This window comes from Macrosteles quadrilineatus, unplaced genomic scaffold (assembly GCF_028750875.1).
Source record: "Macrosteles quadrilineatus isolate MER2022 unplaced genomic scaffold, UCM_ALF_1.0 Scaffold_5__1_contigs__length_97177068, whole genome shotgun sequence".
Lineage (NCBI taxonomy): Eukaryota > Metazoa > Arthropoda > Insecta > Hemiptera > Cicadellidae > Macrosteles > Macrosteles quadrilineatus.
In genome coordinates, this window is record NW_026542598.1 from 12,160,046 (window position 1) to 12,183,713 (window position 23,668).

General features: G+C 32.0%; 1 protein-coding gene across 1 annotated transcript in view; it reads right to left on the reverse strand.

Moving 5' to 3' along the window:
• Nucleotides 1-23,668, reverse strand: part of LOC128995916 (uncharacterized) — a 96,003-nt gene that overhangs the window by 24,527 nt on the left and 47,808 nt on the right. Inside the window, exons 2-3 of the mRNA XM_054420964.1 lie at nt 7,897-8,026; nt 5,938-6,093 (exon numbers count right to left, since the gene is read on the reverse strand). Of these exons, the coding sequence (XP_054276939.1) occupies nt 5,938-6,093; nt 7,897-8,026 (286 nt within the window). The remainder of the gene's footprint in view (nt 1-5,937; nt 6,094-7,896; nt 8,027-23,668) is intronic.

Here is a 23,668-nt window from a genome sequence, read left to right on the forward strand (position 1 = left end):
CTGATGAGATGAGATGAGGTTCTATTACTTATAAATAAGTATGCACAGTGTTCAAAAAAGGTGGGGACAAATTTTACGTAGTGATTCCTAGTCGCAATAAAAAGAAAATGAGGTACTGTATGACATTTTTTCCAAAATCGCTTCGTTAACCTGATATTTACCATTTTGTATTTTTTACATAAAGATTTTTATTTTGGAATTATTTTAACGGATCTTAATGAAACTTAGTATGGTTGTTATGGTAAAAGAGACCCATGTTAGAAAAAAGATCATCTTGATTCGATTCAAAACTTAAAAATGGCGGCCATTTTGATTATTAACTTACTAATAATGGGTGGGTTTATCAAAAAATGACAAGTACTTTTATTCGGCATTTTTAATTTCCTATCAAACGATACCAAGTTTAGAAAGATCGGATGATAAATAGTTTGAAAAATATTAAGATTTTTAGTTGTAAAATAGAGCTTCTGCTTTCTTCTATCCCATTTTACAGCTAAAATCGTAATATTACAAATATTTATCAACTGATCTTTTTGAGCTTTGTATCGGTTGATAGGGAATTAAAAATGCCAAATAAAGGTACTCTAAACATTCTTTCATAAAAGACCCTAAAAACGTGATTGGTGACAGCCACTACCTCAGAAGGATTTGTATTTTCCTACGCAAATCATTTAAAAATTTATCATTGGCCTTATGAGTTTTCTAAGTAACTATATAGGTTGAATAAAATACCTATTGTAACATGTGTTCATGTTGAGTTATCCGCAGTATTCTAGCAAATTACAAAATACAGTACAAAGGGAACCATCGGTTTTAACTATTGAGCAAAGATTAGACGATATAGGGAAATAGTTCTGACCAAATACTAATTATTTAAATTACTGTAGCCTTCTTTCATAAAAACTTAATTCCAAAAGTACCAAATTCTTTTATTTTCGTTTAGTTACTAAATTTTACGTTACAGATTTGTTAATATTTCAGCAAACAGTTGTCTATGGATTGTAATTACAATGTTTTCCTAGAATTATAAAAATTGTTTCTAATAAATATTTGTCGGCTTATGACGACTTTTACGTAGACCTTAACATTTTTTAGGTGTCTGCAGTCTGGACAATTTTACCCTTGTTCACAATCTGGACTGTTCGCTATTAGGACTCAACCAAAAGAAAACCAAAATGTTTGAGTATGCCAATATAAGAAAATCTAACAAAATTTCAAATAACGTATTTTTAGGAGTTTGAAGTTTGGGAGCTAATAATGGCTGACCTTGACTCAGCCCTTATTGACAGTATCGGTGATCAGTGCTACAAATCATTAACTCATTAACTACATTAATTAATTCAATTATATCACAAAAAAACATTATACTCTTTCAGTAAACGTTTTTTATTACAATTTTATATACTGTGTTAGGTTATTGACACAATTCTAAATTTAAGCTTCCCAGTCCTATAAAACACTGATTCATGGCCTTCTTCCCGGTTATCAAAACTCAAGTTCAGTACAATTTGAAACATGCAGAATTCCCAGTTTTTCGAGACGGTTGTTAGTTAAATAATTTAATTTATACACACTTTCGTAGTGGGGATCAATTAAATTTGTAAATAAGACACACGAGATAAGAGACAACAATATCGTTGTCTCTTGGTTGTGGATTTGGTTACAAAACGTGATCGGAAATAATTTCCCTTTTTTAACATTTAATTTAAATACATCAGTGACAGTTGGAAAAAATATCCTCATCCAAACATGTGTACGTTGTTTTATAGATGACGTATTCTCTAAAAAATATTATTGGTAGCCTATTTAATAAATTACATAATGTAGTTAAACTATATATTAAACATGTAAAACTTTGGGAGAAAACGTTGAAAAAGTCGCACCAAATTAGGTTTTTGAATGTTCGTTAGTTTGTTTCTAAAGTATTGAAGGTTAAAGACATACGATGCATAATACGATGATAAAATACGATGCAAGGTAAATCAATTTAACTATTCGTCCATATGTTTAGTTGTAAACAAAGGGAATTGAGATTGATCTAATGTCAACAGATAGCGCTGCCGTCCCCAAAATTTAGCCCTTAACTATACTTACGTAATGCCCTTTCTTAATGTTCTGAGACGTATTTGCACATCTACATGAAAATGCCTTTAATTTGATACCTCAAACATTAAAATCCATCAGGCCGTTATCGAGTCATGACTGTGAAAAGAAAAATGCTTGCGTATATGAGTTATAAACATTAACGGCGTTTAAAAATACTACTGTTTGAAAGATTTCGAAGTAGGATATAAATACCAATGGATGAATTAGAGAGAAGTAAATAAAAATATTATAGGGAATGGTTGAGAAAAAGGAATAGAAATAAGAAAGGGCCATGGGAAATAGTTTGAAGGATCAGAAGGTATAATGTTAAGAAAGAGAAAAATGAGTGAGAGTTGTATTTTTGTCTTTTTTTATTTTTGTATTTTGTATATTTGTGACGTTGTATTTTTAAAATACAACATATGTGAAAAATAGAGAATAATTTAACTTGATTAAGAACATATGTTTGAAGGCAAATACATTCAAGTAGTCAATTAAACCAAAGAGTATGAAATATACATAAACATGAAGTTTACTGAACTACTGTAACGAAATAGTTATAGCAAAACGTATTCGTAATACGCTGTTTCCTTCTTCTTCTTAAGCTACATTTGCCTGAAAACCTACAGTTTCTGTTTTGGGACTGTTCTCTTCGGCCTTGTCGTATATAGGCATACATGGTGAATCACGTAAGGTGTTCACTATTGATTACAGAAAAACCTTTGATCGTACAAAGATGAAGTGGAAATGTTTGACAATAAAAACCCAACAATCACCTTAAACATATTGTTCTCAATACAAACGTTGCAGAGGGCCCAAAATGCAGAGGAATGACAATGCGACATGTATGTCGACTATCTCAAGCGGCATTGTTTATCAAGCGTAAAACTGTATCCTAATAACTACGATTTTGGGGCTGGGGTTATTAGGACTAATAAGGCCATTCATAAATTATGACAAAGGACAGAACTCGTAATCCTAGTCCTAAACAGGCTGTAAAGAGCAGGTAGACGGACGGGCGTTCCAATAAGACTGCGCTGTACGAGCACGTAATCGTCAATGGACAGCAGAAGAGACAGTGGTGGGCACTATTACAGTCACATAACTCCCCCCCCCCCAAACCATAAAGCTAAATACCAGTGGTAAAACATTTAGCAATGCATTAGTTATACAGACGTTGGCCTTTGTGTAGATTACTTATAAAATATATGAATACAACTGTTACCCAACATTTGACACATGGAGTCTATTTAGGCTACTTACCTAAAACTAAGCAAAAGTAAAAAAAAAAAAATGAATACAGTAGTTTGATATTTTTATAAAAGAAATCATAAACACTAATCTGCACAGCTACGAAACATTGAATTTGGAAGTTGATTTTATGTATGGAATCTTGTGAAAATACTTTTTTTTTGTACTACAAAAAAAAACTAACAAAAACAGATTAACAATAAAAAGATTAAAAAAGATTAACAATAAACAGATTTTCGACAAAGCCATACCACAACGTCAGTTGACAAAGTGTAAAACTTTTGCAAACCATCAAAATAATTGGTAATAAATTATACAATAGTAAACAGTATGTATTCTTAAAGTGGCAACTCCTTTAGATTGCAACTTTTAGCCCGGAAACGCATTGTTTCCCATGTCCGATTACGACTGTGCGCAGTGAGCACCGCGGTGGTAGGGTAGGAGTGGCAGGCCGGCAGTTGAGAGTCGGCGGGAAACAAGAGATCCCATCCCAGTCCCCACGTCATCAGCCGCCACGCAACGTATGTTGGCACGCCTGAGGCTGTTAAGGCGACAGTAACTGTCGTCTTACTCGTACTGTCGCCTTAACAGCTTCTAGTATGTTTATATATATATATATATATACATATATAAAAATTTGAACGAATGGTGTTTTTGGCCTCTGGGGACATCAAAATGAAAAAGTAAATCGGTCCCGGGCCTAAGTCTTACCATGAGACCTACGGTAATAGCTACTTCCCTATAGGGAAATTCGCTAAAAGTAAGTTTAGTACATTAGGCTATAGCAGTGAGGACTGATAAGTTATTTACTATGCTTGTAGTTAATGCTAGTTTTTTCTAATGCTAAGTTTATGTTTTGCACTTCTATTGCTTATAGCTTTCAGAAAAATTGAAAAGGGTATTGATTTTAATCTATCAGAAGAAGGCAATTAAACATGAGTGTAATGCAAATAATCCATATATAAATCCCAAAGTACCCATAAACCATTTACTTAAAATGTTCGTCATGACGAGAAAACTTGCGCAAAACTATCCATTATTTCATAAATTATTACCCTTTAAGGTTGTAATTCATTTCTAAAGGGAACTTTCCATATACCTGATGTTAAAAATACATCAGCTGTACTTATTTGTTTGTTATTCTTTCAATTTATTACCTCATTGAAATCAGGTGTGATTATTTGTTTGCATTACTATATTTTTTATTTTAGCTTAACTTAACCAATCGATAGTTTTATTATTTACAATTACTTTTGAAGTCAAACAGGGCTAAGCCCGGGGGTAACAGCTCGTATACAATTAATGTTTGATTGAATTGTAAACATTTTAATTCAACCACATCAAATATAGTAAATCCGTAATATCAATTTAGGGCTCAATATGAGATTCGTCTGTGTGTTATATTGGATCGAATGTGGTGCACTACGAGCGATAAGCATTGTTTATTGTCCTACATTATACATCAGTCGTAATGTAGACATAATGCATGATAACGGATTCATTTCACAATGGAACGGATCTATAGAGCTGACGTATGATTTCACAATATGAGTGACCTAGAAGAGACGAACGGTTAATATAGTGTACTGTTCAATATTTATTTTTTATTATGCAGTAGCCATATGCCACTAGCTGTTTTATGCAAATCGTTTTATTACTCTTGATCTAACCACTTCATGTTTTCATATATCCTATGCTGTATATACAATTTAATCAAATAATATCTCTCAACCTTTAATCTAGTACTGGCGACGAAACAAATGGGATTTCATAACTGCAGCTGCAATTAGTTTCACTACACATACAAGCTATGAAATGCTTAACGCAGTGCACAAGAATATAAATAAACATTTTCTAAGTCATACGAAAAAATGTTTCGCCGAATGCCCAATGATAATATCCTGACTTTAACAAGGAAGAAGTCAATTTGACCTTGTTGTCACGGGCTAAGGTGACCCTCATTGATGGATGACACAGTTTTGTTGTTTACATTTTACTTATTTAAGATAATACTAATGTTTTAGGAAATAATAAAATCAATAAAATAACTTTGGCTTTCAATAGTTTTTCTACGTTCGAGATGAGTTAAAATGTTTCCTCCGAATTTCTTAATTGAAGTTCCACAACGAAATTCACTATCTACAGCAGTATTGTTCAAACGGGTACGTCAAGTCTTCTACTGAGAACTGCTTGATACACGAGTCACATGTCAACAATTTTGGTTTACTTATTTTAGCAGTAAAGTTGTGCCGTATCAGTGAATATTATTGAAACATTTCTATTAGTTAGGGTGAGACTAGCCAACTCGTACCTTTTATAATTTCTTCATCTCTTACAAAGAAATATTCGTTGGTTTATTAAACATATATTAAACACTATATTAAACAATTATGCAGGCCAAATTCTCCAAAAACTAAATGAAACTGTTACTCATTAGCTCATGCAAATCTCAATTTTTAATTATACCTCATTCCCCTATCAGGAGTATAATGTTCTCACTAGTCTAGTTTGAAAGCACAATTACTTCACCATGCATTTCCACAGCACTAATCACACCAGACATGCCAAGTAGTGAATGTTGAAGCGACAGACCTTTCTTACCTTTCTTGCACTTCTTCTGGATGGTCTTCGTGGGTTCGCAGTTAGCGGCGGCCGTGGTGTCCCCCTTCTTGCGGTCTTTCAGAGTCAAAGTCCGCGTTCTCATGTTGTTTTTGGGATCACACTCCGACCACGGCCCCTTCTCATATCGGCATGGCTCTGGGAAATCCAAACATACATATTTAAAAAATTAAAAATTAGTTTTTTGCTCAATATAAAAAATACAATTTGTTTCAAAATTATTCGCAAGCCATGTAATTAGCTTGTGTTGTACAAATGAATGGTTTATTGAAAATGTCATTTACTTAAGTTGTAAGGATAAGATTATTGTTTCAAACCATGTACCTGTGCACGCTTTTTGGTTTGATTAAATATAGTTGAGCGTTTAAATTAGTTATAGACATGTTAGCACTATGAACGATTAATTAGCCTCTAGTTTATGTTATTTATAGACAATCAGAACATGTCCATGAATTTTAGTTTGATTAAATATTTTGAACGTTGAAATTAGTTATAGACAATCATTATTGAAGGTTGCACTTATAATTTCTGTCGCATGAGAAGTGGTTTTGTGTACTCTTTATAGCAAAACACAAACGATTTTACTGTTGAAAAACATAGATGTTTTATATTACGTTATGTAGCATCATACAAAACTAATTAACTAGTAACACAACCTATCTCGGACCTCTAACTTAATAGTAGTTTCGTTACTAGTCCCTAAAGTAGGCTTTTTTGGGACGATATCGTGTTTAACGCGGGAAATTCAATAAGTCACAAAAAGCATTTTGGGACAAGTTACGAACAATATTTTTCATTACATTGTCATATATTATAGAAGAAAATACAAAAATACAGTAACACTGAATGAATTATGTTATGTAAGAAACAAAGTTTGTTTGTATATTGTAAAAGCATTTTAAAGGATCAGAACAGCTGATTTGTTTTTGAGATAAGCTTTGACATAACCATATGATTCGAGTCCGTAAAATTTAACGAACTAGTCCGCAAAAAGCTATCTTTAGGGACTCAAAACGATCCGTAAGACAGCTGTTTTTGAGACAGAGTAATAAAAAATAATTAAATTTGAATTTTATTTACTTTAATCATAATTTTGACGGTTTTTTTTTAACTATTACCCACACTATACTTTTTAAGTTCTCTTTTTGCGATTGAGTGTAGTATAAATCAGTCGGAGGACATTTCAAAATTGTTTAGTGCATGTTTAATTCTCACTGGTGTTTTCTTACTAGGGTTTCAATATTTTTACTTAAGAAAACACAAGGTAAAAATTCTTCTGTTTAAACAAGGTTTTATTAAATTGTGTTTAAAAGAAGACTCTAAATGCTGTAAGAGGATGAACACGCTTTGTTGTCCTCCAAAGAATTCTTTTATAACAAATCCTTCTTTCTTTTCACCAGAAACGACGGTTGCTCATAAAATATTAAAATCTATCTGATATTGTTTTCTGACATTTAGCCAAATATTATCATAATATATATAGATAATATATCATTTAGCGCAAAGTTGTGGAAAAAGTCGAAATCGATCACCACTTATCTTCTTTTATATGTATTTGATGTCTTGTGAGTCAACAGTATACGAGTAAAGATATTATTACATAAGTTATTAGACGTATTTGTATGTACTTACAGTAAAAGAATGTATGTATACAAAACATTTCATAAAATGGAGCTCCATTTGGTAAATTTACTTTGTAAACAATCGTAGAAAAAAAATATGGGTAGTCTATAAGGTACCGTGGGAAAATAATACGTTAATTAAGTGAGGAACCGAATGATTTCAATCCGTTTTAATTATCATGTTATTTCCATTCGAAATTTCCCAATAACAATGAAATGATATTACTAAGTGATTACATGGCCGTTATCTCCATACTTCATTCGATCGTTGCCATTCAAGTTTGATCAACAACAATACAAGTCTTGTTGTTTTTCTCACCTTTGTTGTTCTTGGTCCCTCGTTCACTGCGGATAAGCACTTCCCGTTCGTCCTCTTCCCAGATCTCCCCCTCGGCTCTCACCACCGCCGCCACCAGGACTACCACCGCGACCACTCCACACCACTTCATCTGTAACACACCAGAGACACTTGAAAATAGATACACTATATTTGGTTAGGGTCGAAGCAGTCTCAGTGTTCAATGAGACTTCAAAAGTTAAGGGAGATTCTGTAAACACATTATTTATAAAAGAATTTGTTTGTTAAATGTAATTGTAATTTTTAATTTTGAGAAAGGAATACTCTTAATAAGTAGATGATTTATAACCATATTATATTTTTGTAGATTGTTCAAAAACATTAATGAGAGGAAAGTGATTTCTAAACTTTTTTGTCCTTACTTTCTTGGCTTTGAAAAGAGGGGAACATTATCATTAAATAAAAAAAAAACAGTATTCTCGATTAAGCTTTTTGTGTAGATATAACACACACAAAATATGAGAAATGTAAATGTAGTATATTCCTTACCAAAGATACCCGAATGATAATCCTGCATATTCATGCAGGCAGAAGAAATCTCTTTTGCAAACCAAAATTAATTATGATGCATGAAGTCCAGTAGTAGCAACGGTAAGCATTATCGGCTTTTTGTAAACATATGCATACACCTTTTTGAGTAAAATTTAACTTCAGTACGTCATATTTCCCCTACAATGTAACGTTAAACATTTATAATGAAAGCTACGATTTACAGTACCTAAACTCAGCAGTATTCACAATATAATACCATCGTTACAGAGTGGGTTGTAGATGAATGGATGTTTAAATCAAACGTGCGAGTGACGAGTGAGAAGAGGTAGGTTTAGTATATAATTGGTTGGTACATGAATGGGATCTATACCTCATAATGCCTGTGAAATAGCTTTTTATATTTTATCGTATAAAAACATGTGCATTCACCAAACATGTGTAAACTCAAAGGTTTAATAAATCGAACAACATTAAAATATAATGTAACAAATGTTTCTTATGATGATGATGTTATAATGATTGTTATAATACCTTTGAAATATTTCAGATTCCTCATATATTTGAGATTTATTTTTTGCAAGACTTTATCTATAAGTATAAAAGAGGATGTTTGTATATATATATATATATATATATTTGTTTGGCAGTGATAAACTCAGACACCGCTGAACCGATTGCCACGAAACTTGGTACATACGTGTAGAATTTCATGAAATAGGTTTATACACCATCAATTTCGTGATCCGTCCAATCGGCTCCGCCCCAGTGGCTCTGGAGTTTCCCATGTTAACCTTATGAGTACTCATATTTAAATGGAGTTAATGAATCTTAACAGCTGTTTCAATTAAACAAGTTGGTTCTGTTCTATGATGTTCAATAGCATTAAAGTTACAAGGATTACCAACAGGGTGCAGCACTATTATTTCTTTTACATTTATGACAACAGCTAATTTGCAACCAAAAGGTGAGTGAGCATAGCGAACGAACTTCAACCTGGAGGCGAGTTAGCATAGTGAACGAGCTAACCTGAAGGCAAGTGAGCATAGCGAACGAGCTAACCTGAAGTAAAGTGAGCGCAGCGAACGAGCTCCAACCTAAAGGTGAGTGAGCGTAGCAAACGAGCTCCGACCTAAAGGTGAGTGAGCGTAGCGAACAAACTTCAACCAGGACGTGATTGAGCCGAATAGAAAGACCAAAAATATTGTCTACCCACTACTAGCATTAATATAAGAGCAATAATAAAGAATCGGTTATCCTTTGTTATATATGTGTTTCATTAGTTGTCGTACGTACTTTTAATTTAGTTATAAGCACCTTCATATACAATAAGACAATTAAACGTTACGGTACTTAAATTATAAATAGTCAAAGGCAAGACAACGTCTGCCGGGTTCAGCTAGTTTCATATAAAAACAATCCTGAATCACTGTGACTATAATGGTAATCATTATACCTACCTAAATGAAAAAAGGAGTAAAAGAAAAACATAACCTCCTTCCTAACAAACATAGTTTGTTGTCTTATTTTACTAAATGAGGCACCAAAGAATTTTCTGATGATCACCGATGAAACTTCTGTCGAACATCCTCACAAATTAATGTTTAAGTACGGCATGAAAATCAATCGCACCTGCCGCTTTCGGTATTTTATTATCTTCTATTATCTCTAAAAAGTTGGTGAGTTATGAATATGATTATTAAGTGACAACACTTTTTTAAGTTTGTTATAATTGAAGCTAGGAATTGGCAAAATTGATATATGTATCAATTTTATATAAATATACAAGTCAATGTACAGCACGTATATTGCAAGAGAGTATTACACGCTACAGTTAGGAGGTTCTGGGTACAATGTTATTAGGTAGTGAACCAACCAACCACCGTAGAGGAGACTATCAGGCACATAACAACCGACATTAACCATCATTTGCTGTCCTGTTACCAAGACTAAGTAGATTGTTTCTGTGCGCTTGGAACCCCTCGAGTACCACAGAACGCTTGCAGTGTGCTGTAATTGAAACAGTAACACTTTTTCAGGATTAAGAATCGAGATAACGTTCGTGGGTGATTTAAAAACAAACCAGTAATCTTAAGTGGAATTATTTACTCTGGCCATTTATCAAAAATACTTAATATTTTTAAACTTGTGACGAACATTTTCTACGAGTATTTCCTAGAACACAATCTGTATGACTGATTTTACATCGTAGGACGTTAGGCTCTGGTCTGAAATACTTACTTATACACTTAAATACTTTCTTCTAAAATGGCCACCATACGGATGAAGGTATTTTAAGCCAAGTATAATTGGAGATGAGTGTAGGATGAGTGGCATGATCTTGTAGTCTTCTTAGTGACTAAGGCCGACATGTTCCTTAGACACAGCTCATCATTTTGCATATTACTTCAGGCAAGACCTAGTAGGCTAGCTGAACAAGTGGGCATAATAGAACATAGTTAAGAACCGTTGGGGATTTAAACCTGGGAACTCGGGAGCCGAGCATCGCGCTCTACCACTAGACCATCGAGTTCAACTGAATTATATGGTCTACATCTACAGCAAAACATAAAATTAAAATAGTTCAAGACGTACTATGACAATAAAACAAACTAATTTAAAATATAATGCTAATGGTAAGTAGTTTTTAGTGTGTGAGCTTATATTTGGGTATTTCCAGTAAATACAATATCGCAAAGCTTGTCGGTGAGAAGAGCAACGTCCCCAAAGTAAACAGACGTCCTGCGTTGTATTAACTGTGAGAGCTTAAAAAGAATGTTACAAGAGGATGAAGGACAAATCCTTGACAAACAAAGGATCCTGTTTTCAATCAAAGAGAGGAAAATGTTTCTCATAGTTGGTTGTTTTTAACCACCTGAAAATGTTATTATTGCAGATAGTATTTAATAGATATGATAATTAAATTTTTTTCAACTAAACTATAAAAATATATGTTTTTGTTTGTTTATATTAGTTATAAAATGTATATTAACTATTAAGGGGTTTTAAGCTTACAAATTATTTCAATTGGACGTTTTAGTTTCAAGAGTAAGATTTGTTTGTATTTCATAGAAATAAGCTAATGTACCCCTCTTCCTCAATGTAGTTTGATTTGATTTGTTTATTTATGGTTTTGTTATGTTTTGGGTCAAATATGTGTCAACATAAAGCAACAAGTATGATATCAAAACATGCCTTTATTAGATCGAAATTTAGACCAAAAGGAAATATGCTAAGCTATTGATATTAGAAGACTAGCAAAATTAAAACTATAGGTGGTTGATAAAATCATTATAAAGTTTGATTTGGATAAAAGTTTGTTATAAAATATGTTAAAATACGAAATATTATTTTAAAGACACAATATTACATTTATAACATTTAAAATAATCATTAATATTATGAAATAAAATTTATATATTTAACATTAAGAATATTTCCCTCCTATATTAGATGAACAACTAATATAAATTATGAAATCAATTTTCAAGAGAGCCTTATTAAGGAGTAAGCGGAGTTTTACTTTGCTAAACCACGTTCAGTTAGGTATACATAAACTTCCTTAATTAACGGAGTTACTTGAATTCATCCGGAAGGTTTTATTCGCTTTATTTCGCCCTTACAAAATCCATTTTGCTTTCAAATCGTTAGATTGCTTTTATTCATCGAAGTATAATAGATTTAATACATTGTTTTGGCATTTTTTGTTTTATTTTAAAAAAGGTTTTGCGCAATTAATATATTTTTGATGGCTTGTGTCTCTTGTAAAAAATGTATTTACTGTATATAAAATTTCACAATCCGTACCCTAAAAATTGAACAAATTCATCCAATAAGATTTTTCATACAACTGTATTGGTTATCTTAATAACTAAATAAAAAATATATTCAAGCAATTATCAATACTGTTTTAATAACCAGTTCCTATCATTATATAGTAGTTTACGCAACGATTGCGTTAAGTGAGTCTTTACGACACGAGTAGAAAATTTAAGGCACGAGCCTTGGCGAGTGCCTTAAAAACTTCTACGAGTGTCGTAAAGACTATTAACGCGAGTTGCGTACACTACTTTACCTACGACCGTTTTTTAATTACTATCAATCTGGATTTAATTACTAACAATCACTACTGATAACCTTTTAGAGAGGTTATGTTTTCGTGTATTGTCCATGCCACTGAAAGTGATGCAACGACTTGTTGTATAATCAGCTGATTTCCTGTAATTACGTGTTTGTTAAACTTCGTTAAATATTACATTGCTAGCAGCATTCTTACCATAAATAATATTGCATCAGGTACAATTCGGCAAATATTTAATTTATTTTTGGACTTCCACCAACTTAATTAAGAATACGCGAGTATCAACATGAACAAGTCGGATCAACAATTAAATTGGTCAACTGATCAGCTGATCAGCTGATTAGTTGACGTTCGAAGCATTACAATTTTAATTCTTTTCTCTCAATACTTGAACCTCATTGGTCCGTTACCTGTGTGGATATGAGAAAAACTATGCTGATATGAAATGAAACTACGCTGATATGAAAGTAAACAGCTGTTAAGTGAAACTTTTCAATTCTAAGAACTGGACTGAAATGGCTACTTTAAAAACCGGTCGTAGGTAAATGTTTTTTATATACATTTGATCAATACCCCTAGCTCAAATTAAATCTATATTATAAATTAATTAATAATAAATTATATCAAATTAAAAGTTAGTTAGCATGTGTAATTCATATACTGCACCTCTAATAATTACTTATACAAATACCCATGCATATAAAATCTGGTAGGTGTATTTTAATCATACCGGAAGTCAGAAGATATTACCGGAAGTGATCAGCTAACAAGAGGTGGTTGTGCTGAGACAACTGATTAATGAGGACAAGGTCTGCTAATGTAAGGGTTATTAGGGCACTTGTAGTGTGGCGAGGCAGTGTATAATATCTCGGGTGAATTGTCTTGGAGCTACCCAAGGGTGTATGTTAGGTCTAGTTTTGTTTTTATTTGACGTAAAGTGGACATTATTAAATTTTAACGTTTTGAGCATATAATTTTATTAATTCAGTATATATTTTTGTATGTTATTTTATTTTATCATGTCATATCATACCAGTAGTATTTATATGATATATTGTAGTCATAAAGGTCATTCTTTCCAAGTTAAAACAGTTTGGAGTCTTTAAACAACTACAAATTAAGTTTAGAAAGAAGATTTAGTAGAATTTGTGAAGAGATGAATCATTCAAAACTAATTGTAGATGTTAAAATAATGTATTTAGACAAGTTAAGTATAAGTATAACCGTTATTTAGATATGTACCAGTGTAGGGACAGCACAATAATTTAAAAGTGAATTGAATATAGTTCGATAAATATAAAATTGTTTTTAACTACTAAACTCCATTCCGCATTTCAATATGGACGGCAATCAAAGATATTCTAAATGTATTTGGCACTGATGTGTCTCTAGATGACTTTTACTCTGATGATCAAAGGATGTAGTAGATTGAATACTCAAAGTCAGAGCTCTCAGTCTAATATATCTTGACTATTTTATGTCCTCGTAATTTGGCGTGTATTACCATACGCAATTTACATATATATGTACATTATGTTTCTGTGCAAACGCTCGAATGGCTTTCTGTAGTAAAAAAAATTTATATATCAACCTTTATTGATATTTATTATTGTATTGATTTACAAAACAACCCCTATAAAAAATTAACTAAACCTGCCACTACTAAGTCCTCTTATTTCCAGATTTGTTCTTCTTCGTTACGAGACAAAAATATCCTGGGCATTCATAAAGTATTTTGAAATTTTACTTGTGGTCAAATGGGTTGATGCCTAGTTGCCAAGATAGAAAAGTAAATGTTTAACCAACGAAATCTAATAAGCGACTACAATTATGATAATGTAGCGGTTTAAGCTTACCTTTTTGATGGATGTAATGTTACATGATTACATGATATTACGTGATTACATTATGTTACATAGTTAATTGTAAATAGGACTATACTTTAAAACATTTCTCCTACACGTTTGTATGACGAGGGTCGATGTTGATGGCTTAACTCATCACTGAGGCTCTTAAAGGTAACACCAAACAAACCACCGAGCCTAACATGTCACAAGCTTGGATCTAACATACAACAGCTGCTAGAACCTTCATAACAAGACAACTAGAACTTGAAGTAATAACTAGAACTTCGTAACTAGAATTTCAGATATAAACAAGATTGTTTATGTCTGTTATGCTGGAAAGAATCTATATCTATGATACGTGAAGCCGTTTTGTGAACAAAACTCCTACCTTATTCTTGGACAAATTTCAACGTTTAAAAAGATTTATATAAATTTGTATTTTTTTAGTATTTTTTTAATTCTTACCCTTGAAGGCGTGGGGTGCTCTCAAAGATCGATTTACCCAATAAGAATTACAGAGAACAAATAAAAAACAGCTGTTTATAAAAATGAACTCAGCAGCTTTTTTGGGAGTAAATATTGATGTTTGTAATATTCAGGAGGCTATACACCAATGTAATCAGTTAATCAGTTTTTGGAAAACGCAAAATGCCTTAGGTTAAAAGAAGAAATATTGAAAATAGGAGGAAGAAGGCGTATGAGAAGAGTAGAAGAAGACGTTTTGAGTAGAAGAAGTAGCAGAAGAGAGACATGTACTAACAGGAGGAGGATTCGTGGCAGTTTAAGGAATCCATGCTTATGTGTTTTTAAGCTAAAATAATTTAAATTTTACTTATTTCTACGATCTAAAAATGACGTCACCTGGACTAGTTGAGGGGACAAATAAATTATTATTATTCTGACAGGACTCATAGATAAAAATAATTTGAATGCCTCAAATATTTCTTCATTATGTATATGTCAGTGGGCCAGTTATTGAAAGAATTGCTTATTATGTCGTGGATGTATTAACCACTCGCCTATCTTTTAAATAAGAGTAAAAATAGATTTCAGTAGTTTAAGGTATGGAATGTTACGATCACAATAATTAAACCGGAGCTTTGTAGAGTTGTGATACCTTCAGTAAAATGACAAGTGAGCGTAAAAGACATTTTACCATTTATAATCCAAAAATAATTTTGTACGTGTAGAGGAACGTTAATTAAAAGGACGTAAGAGGAATATATGCCCTAGAGCTGGCAGAAGACAGAGGATCCTGGAGGCACATGGTTGGCGAGGCCAAAGACCGCCTAGGTATTCAATGGCCAGAGGAGTAAGTAAGTAAGAGGAACGTAAGGTATTCTTCATTTTGACGTTAAACAATAAACAATAGTTAAAAACTTAACTGCACACTCTAGTTTAGAATATAGATCAAAGCTTTCTCACTCTCATACATTTATTTGAGTACTACTGTTTGACGGCTGTCGTAATTTATTGCACCTAAGAATTCTATTTCACAGTCTAATCACTAAAAGAAAAGAAAACAAAAAGTATAAATATATACTAGACATACATATGTTTTATAAATTATGTTTCTTTAGTGAGATGTTAGAATGGAAGCAAAGAAATATAACTTTATGGATGGTTAACAGAGAATTCGATACTACAGAAGAATAACTTTAACCCAGAAAACGTGTTTTTAAATTTGTTTGATGGCATATTGAAATAGTACTTAATGTCGGCATTAGGATCAAAATTATCTCCGACATCTACAAAAGAACTCAACAATATCATTAAAACTATATAAAAACTTATAAATATTATGTTCGAATTATGATACTAATGGTTATAACATTAATTTAAAATACTCTAAAATACTTTTTAAATATTGTAATTTTGAAATTGTAGCTATTCAGTCACAAATGCAATATCCTTAACTACGAATTATTACTGTTTTTGTAATTGTTTTTAACCATTTTTTTTTTAATCAATGCCAAAGGAATCGTGCCATCGTAGTGTGCGGTTTGAATTAAAATTCACCGATAACCAGTGATTCACAGCTGTAGTGGAGAAAACCGCACTCTGGTCCCTGATTGGATAATAAATCTCCTTCAGTAAGATCCGAAGGGATTAAACTTTATTCTGATAGGTTTAACCTTAGCTTTACTCGTATTGCAGCTATTCCAAAAAGGGGTCTCAAAATAGTTAAAACAAAACCTGCAATTTAGTTAAGAATCTTGTATGCAGATTATTCTATTTAGTCAAAAACTATTATATATGCATTGATAAATTCTACATTCAATCGCATATTGCGAAAAAAATGGGTATTTCAGCTCTGATGTTATCATACGAATTTTAATAGACTATTTTAAGCACTTGTATAACTAAAGCAAATAGTTAATTAATTACATTCGTTTTTTTATGTTAATAGATAGTTCTCCAGAATAGTCGGACTTTCTTTACTCCAAATTTACATTGTTAACACAATATTTGTGTCCAGCATTATTTTCCATCAGTTAGAGCACACAGGATCTTATCAACCATGGGTGTGTCCGAGCGGTCAGTCCGCCCTCACATTTCCCGCTTTGACCTTTTACTAAATTGCGCTGTGGATGCACTCTGACTACTATGGTATAAGTAAATAATCGCAAATAACTTGTATTTAATTTGAATTTGTTGTCACAGAATACTTTATTTGTACATCTATCCAGACAGAATGCTACTGAATTGATTGAAATTCTAACGTGTTTGCTTGTAAGCTACCAAGGGGATGTTTTCTCACGAGATAAAAAAAGTAAAAGACCATTACTTTCATTAATTTGCTTCACGATAGAATATCTAAACATGTAAAGAAAATGGACAAGATATCCTGTTTTGATATTAATTTACATCATAATCAATAAAATTGATGAAGACTGATCATTAAATTTGACTAATTGTCTAGAGGAAAAACAGAATATTGGTAAACAAAAGCATTGTTACCCAAGACCTCATTAAATTAGATCTCGTCGCAGTTGTTTTTATTTCTGTATTTCCATTTCTTAAGGTGGAATTGGAGGTTTGAATGCACAATTTTTAATTGCTTTCTACAAATTTATTTTGTCTTAGTTATAAAAAAAACTCTTTTCAATATAGCATATTTAGACTTTTACTATCCGACGTTAATTGAGCAGAGGCTTCTTATTTGACTTCTAGGAATAGTAGGAATAGTAAAAAGCTATTCCTACAATAAACATATCGGTATAATAATAGGCAAGCATGTTTCTTTAACACCTTTTTCTCAGCTCGTGTGCATCGCAGGGAAAATCTACGCATACTGTTAGAAAGATATTTTCCTGTAGGTGTGCAGAATCCCTTTATAAATTAAAATAGGCTCCAAAATAAGCACAAAAAATTAATTTGAAATGTTTAAAAAATTAACATAGGCCTTATTAACATAAGTTGTCATGCTGGTGACGAAATAACAACAAAATGTAAACAGAAAATCAAAACAAATGGAAGCAATTCCAATCACATGTTTTATTTACAGCGAGGAATGAAAATAGAGAAGCCTGCACATCATATTAATTTTGGTCGAGTTTTTGACCACTCGAAGATCTCTAGTAGCCTAAATATAAATATTGAGATTTAATCCAAAGGTGACTGGCAGGATTAGAACCCGTTATCCTGGACAAAGTTCCACCTCTAGACTAGACTATCTTTAACCTTATATTATGAAACCGTTGTTCGTCGTTGAAACCTTGTTATATCGTTGGAAACTGTGTTTTGAAAACGGCATAAGGAAATGCTTAGTATATAATGTTGTATATGTTTTTATTGGAATCGTCTAATCTGTCGAAACATCCACCAAACTTTTCCTTGGTCTCAAACTTCAACATTTGCTGTAGATACGCTGGGAACCCTTCTAGATGTTCCAGACGTTAGCTTCGATGTTAAAGTAACCGATTATCATTAAAATACGCCTTGCACTGTAAAATATTTATTTCAGAATTCTAAGACGTAACAATAAGAAGTAACGAAAACTTAGATTTAGTAGGTAGTTGTGGATTATTATACCGAGTTTTAATGGTATACATTTCGGAGATGGCTGTGGAATAATATTGGGCTCTTGGGTATCGCACGATCTTTTACTTTATCAAAATCAGCTGTTTGTAACTTCTAATGGTATTTTTATGGAGATATTGTTTTGTTATGCATCTACAGTTTTTAAGCAAAGAATCTCCTTATGAAATTAAATTTATATAGATTTTGTCAACTACTTATTCTGAAAAATTCCGCTGAGAAAAGAAGAATTTTCTCTACGAACAAAAGATCCTTGTTTTGGACATACCAGAAAGTCACTAGGCCTACATAGCAATTAAATTTATACTAACTTCAAAAGCTAACAGTGTAGATTAGGTAAATTCGTTAGTTCATATACTAACTTTGGATTTAATCACATTCAGCGAAACCTGGCCAAAGCAAATTGATTTTGCTTTTCCCGGAAACTAATTTGTTTAATTCTATCAGGTTCGACAAAGAAGGATTTGGATTTGCAACCATTGAAGTTGAATTACATCCTGACAAAGAGCTTTATATTAATGTGTATCAGCTGATCCCTGTTGCCATGACGACCGAACCCTGCGTAGTATTTATTGACATTTCAGTTTTCAACATAAAATTTATCATACTGATACATTGTATTTCCAGGGTTAACGTTGCCTGCCACAGTCAGATTCCCAAGTAGTAATTATTAACGGTGTTTAAGATTTGAGGTACCATTTTAAAATATTATCATTTGACTCTTAAATATATTAAAACAAACCCTTTTTACGAATTGTACATTGATTATTGTTCTGTAATCCAAGAATACCGGATTTTTTTTATGAATAATGCCATTTTTTTACAAACCTAATACCAGGACGTAAAGCGTAATTTGGTTTTTATTCAGTTTTAAATTACCTTTATAAATACACTTTTTTCAGCACTATCATAATAAAACAACCTTTATATTTAAAACTTAATAACTTCTTGATCAGCATTGTACGTGTTATTAAATTACCATCTTTACCATCTTTTTTGTATGTTTACCGTCTTGTGAGTAACAGTATAAGCGTAAATATATGTTTTAAGTGTTATAGGAAGTTTCTTTTATTTACTTTCCGTAAATTTAAAACTTCTCCATAATACTGGTTGAATCTCAAAAATGAAATGCCTTGACATTGCAGGCCTAAAGTCGTTCTTGTGACTTCATATCGCATTACGCCTATTCAGATCCTTAGTAAAAATCATTATTGTTGTGTTTCTTGTCCTTATGGATATCAACTAAAATATAGCAGGTAAGGAGTGTCAAACGATTGCCAAGGTTTACAAAGCAAGTTGGTATTTATGGGAAAGAATACAAAAATAATTTTTAGAAGCAAAAAGTGTTCCGGTACTATGGCAACGTATATTACGTTCAGATCAATGTCTAAAAATAATATATGTCTAATAATCTGTAAGTGGGTGACCCTAATATTGTCGTACATTTTCTGACTTCTGCTACAACATAGGTATAGTTGAAAATTTAAACATATATTTCTGTTATATAAATACCACCTTGCATCCTTAGAGAATAAATTTCTAACGGAAATTCCGTTATAGTTTATAAATCCTCTTTTGATACTGAATAATGTCAACTTATGTTTGATACACATATTTTACAAGATCGAGATTAATTGATTTTCAACGTAGGCATTTTTACTGTGAATAGGGCAATTGATTGTTTTAAAAGATTTCCGCAATAATAATACAGTATCGCTTTTTCACGTAGTAACCTTATTTTTAAATAACATTTACATCGTTATCAACCTTATTTTGCTCTGAGTGTGAACATGCTTAGCTTAAATGCTCTAGTATAAAGTTTTTTTGGGACAAAGTTATATTAGTTCAAACTACTTTAATTATTTGTAAAAAATGAATTTTCTTTATATTGAATGACATACTACAGCTTTAAACTGTCTTATAATACAGTTTTGTAAAAAATAGTCTCTAAGGTAACCTACTTCAAAAAGTATAATTACGATCTCGCTAAAGGGTGTAGCGTCTTCTACCCTCTTAATTAAATCCCGGTTACTGAGAAGGTAATTACCATTCTTAATTGTAAGATCTCTAATTAAAATCGTTTAAACAAATCAATCTTATCTCGTAACGACGTAATTTTAAATCCGGTGAATAAATTTATTGTTAGTGATCGTTATCTTTGAAAGTATCGTTTTGAAATTATCCTTATAAGATATAAAATCATCTTAAGTATAAAATAAATCATGTATGTGTTACAAAATAATGCACGTACAATATCAATTAATTCTTTAGACCACTCTTACTTTACTGAAACAAAATAAACAATTATGCATTTTTTATGTTATACAATGTGATGAGAAATTCAAGTGTCTAAACTAAATAGTATTACCTATTCAAAACAACACACATTTTATCTATATATTAATTCAGTTTGTTACGATAAGCTGTGCAAGTAGGTTAAAACCCAATTTTTATACTTTTTTCATTGTTTATAAACCAAAAACGTAATAAGGTTGTTATTGTCAACTTAACTGGTTGACTAAAAAAGTCCTGTAGACAATAATCAAGACTGAAGCGCGAATAAGACACAAGTTTATAGAACATGTTCTAAAATTTCACTGCTTTCGGATGAATGGTTTTTGCCTGAGGACACACACAGACCTACACGTACGTATTGATTATCCTACCTTCCGAACTCCGATAATGCAGACGCCGACAGAAGTGCTCTTTGATTATACATGCGGCTCAAACAATAAAGATCCGGCGTGCCAATAGCCATGGCTTATTGTTCTGTACCTGCGGCTGCGGCCAGTATCCGCTCATCGATAACTGCCAGCCTTTGTTGTGGTATAGCTGTCTGCGGCTGACATACTGGACTGCTATGTGTTCAGCTATAGGGTACAGTTGTCACGTCAATCAATACTGGCTGGGTAGCTGAGTGGTTATAGCCTAATCATAAGGTCGCCGGTTCCATCTGAGAAAAGTCAGGAGCTTTTTGATGGTTCAAAACTGGACCCAGCTGACCCTGTTTGGGGGTTTCAATAAATGGTTCTGACTGATGAAACAGCTGATCTTATTCGGTAACAAAGCTAGACAGATCATCTCAAAACACTCTACACTCATCCTTCACTCATATCTGGGTTAAAATACGCAACCTAGGTGGCGCCCTCATCTCATAATGATAAGCAAATATTATGACGTCATGTTTCTCTCAAATATCATCAACGAAATTATCAAGAACCAGATTTTTTGTTACTTTTGTTCTTATCTCTGCCATTGGCATTTATTGTCACTTTTTTAGGGTAACTGTTATCGAATCTTTTCTAAGATCACTACTCTTTGCTAGTTAGTCCAATGACAAACGGCATATGTTCTTGACTCGATCTTAATTGGAATGAATCCAGCCAACTACGCTATTCCCAGTAGGCTATTTAGATTTCGTAGGTTAAAATGTATTTAGTGGTTTCTGATTTCTAAATTAAAAATAATTTCCATTCAAAACTCTCATGTTTAATTAATGGGAAACTGTTTAAATTATGCAAATCACTTTATGGTCATAAATACCATATTTTATCAAATGTATTTATTTAAGATAGCTTAAGTCATATAGATAAAGAATGACTGAACTGCATCGAGAATGGGTAAAAACAGAATATACTATCTTTTTACCGTTGCGAAATGGGGATTTTTACATTGGTTCACTTTTTTTAACGTGACTCAAAATATTTTTAACCGACTGTGAGGCCACTAGATGTATAATAATGTTATACAGCTGTTTTCTATACATTTTAAAATATGAATTTAAAAGAGTTTAATTCATATATATAAAGAAATATGGACCCAGAAACATTATCAAAAACATTAGTGGTTCTCTGTAGATTCCGAAAATATAATATATCTTTATAAGATTATGGAAAAGCGAGAGCGAAAGGCTAGAAGTTCGCATGTGCAACTTTCAAACAACAAGAGTACGATTTTCTAAAGACCAAGTAAAGACGTTAACAGTTTGAAGATTTGCCTCAAACCATTTCTTTGTCTTCAGTGGTGATCTTGCTGAGCTAAACTGTTTTAGATAAAGATAATAGTAGTGTTCATTTGAAGTTATTGGGATATTATGATTTATACTGCAGATATAATACGCGTTTACCAGTAAATAAGCGCATTTTAAAATACAAATGCAATACATTGAAATATTGTTTACTAATAATTATATTGACCTAAAATTTAAATAGCCCATGCGCAATAATAACTCTCCTTTGGCAAAAGAATGTTTGATAATTGAAATGTTAATACATTTTTATCATAATTTTTAATATACAGTATAACTACAGTTTATATAGTTTTCTTATAGATCTATAACTTACATTCAGGAGATAGAATACAAAGACTTTCCAATTGCTAAAAGTATTACCTGAAACACAAACAATTATCATGAAAACAATCACACTTTTAGGTAGTCAATAATTTCATTGAACATAGCAGCGCATAATTGTTGAGAAAAATTATTATTATTTCCAAACTTATGTTAAGGGAATTTTTAAAAGTCATTGCTTACGGTAAATCCATGCTAAAAATTATACTACTGATGGAAAATCCAAATTGAAAGCCTTGTTGCACAATATATGAATCTACTGAAAAGGTGAATATGAAACTGAGCTAAGTGGAAAGGTAGTGGAATATATGGAGAGCCTGCAGCCGAGATACGCGTTTGCAAAAATTACTCTAATTAACACCATCACTATACTTCACCCAGAGGTAAAATATGTTGTTTTTAAACATTACGAGCAACCCGCCGCTTTCCAGCAATATGTTTGCTACAAAAAGTTTTCATTTTCTCTCCTATATGTTTGAAAATAAACTGATTGTAGCGCTCTTTGTAAAACATCCACTTATAGATTGCTATTACTGTTTGTTTTATTTGTTTGTCTCTATTTTGTTCGCTGTAAAGATATATCTCTGCAGTGCAGTACAAAAAAAATATAAACAAGGGTTTTATAAATTTTACTCGTAACTGAAAATGTTAAATTTCACTGTTAACACTTTTTCCATAAACAATCTCAAATAACAAAAGTATAATTGATTTAATAATGGCTTATTTATTGTTTATTATATCATAGTATAGAAAAAGTAAATGCTTTTTAAACACATATACGACAGTTATTAATCGATGTTTTAGTGTATTGTTTGTAGTAAACTATGTTTTTGGTTTATATATTGTGTAAAACAAAGATTACAGCTACAACAACTCGCTTAGGTGGACAGATTTTAAATGAAGTTTATATCCTATTTCATGTCC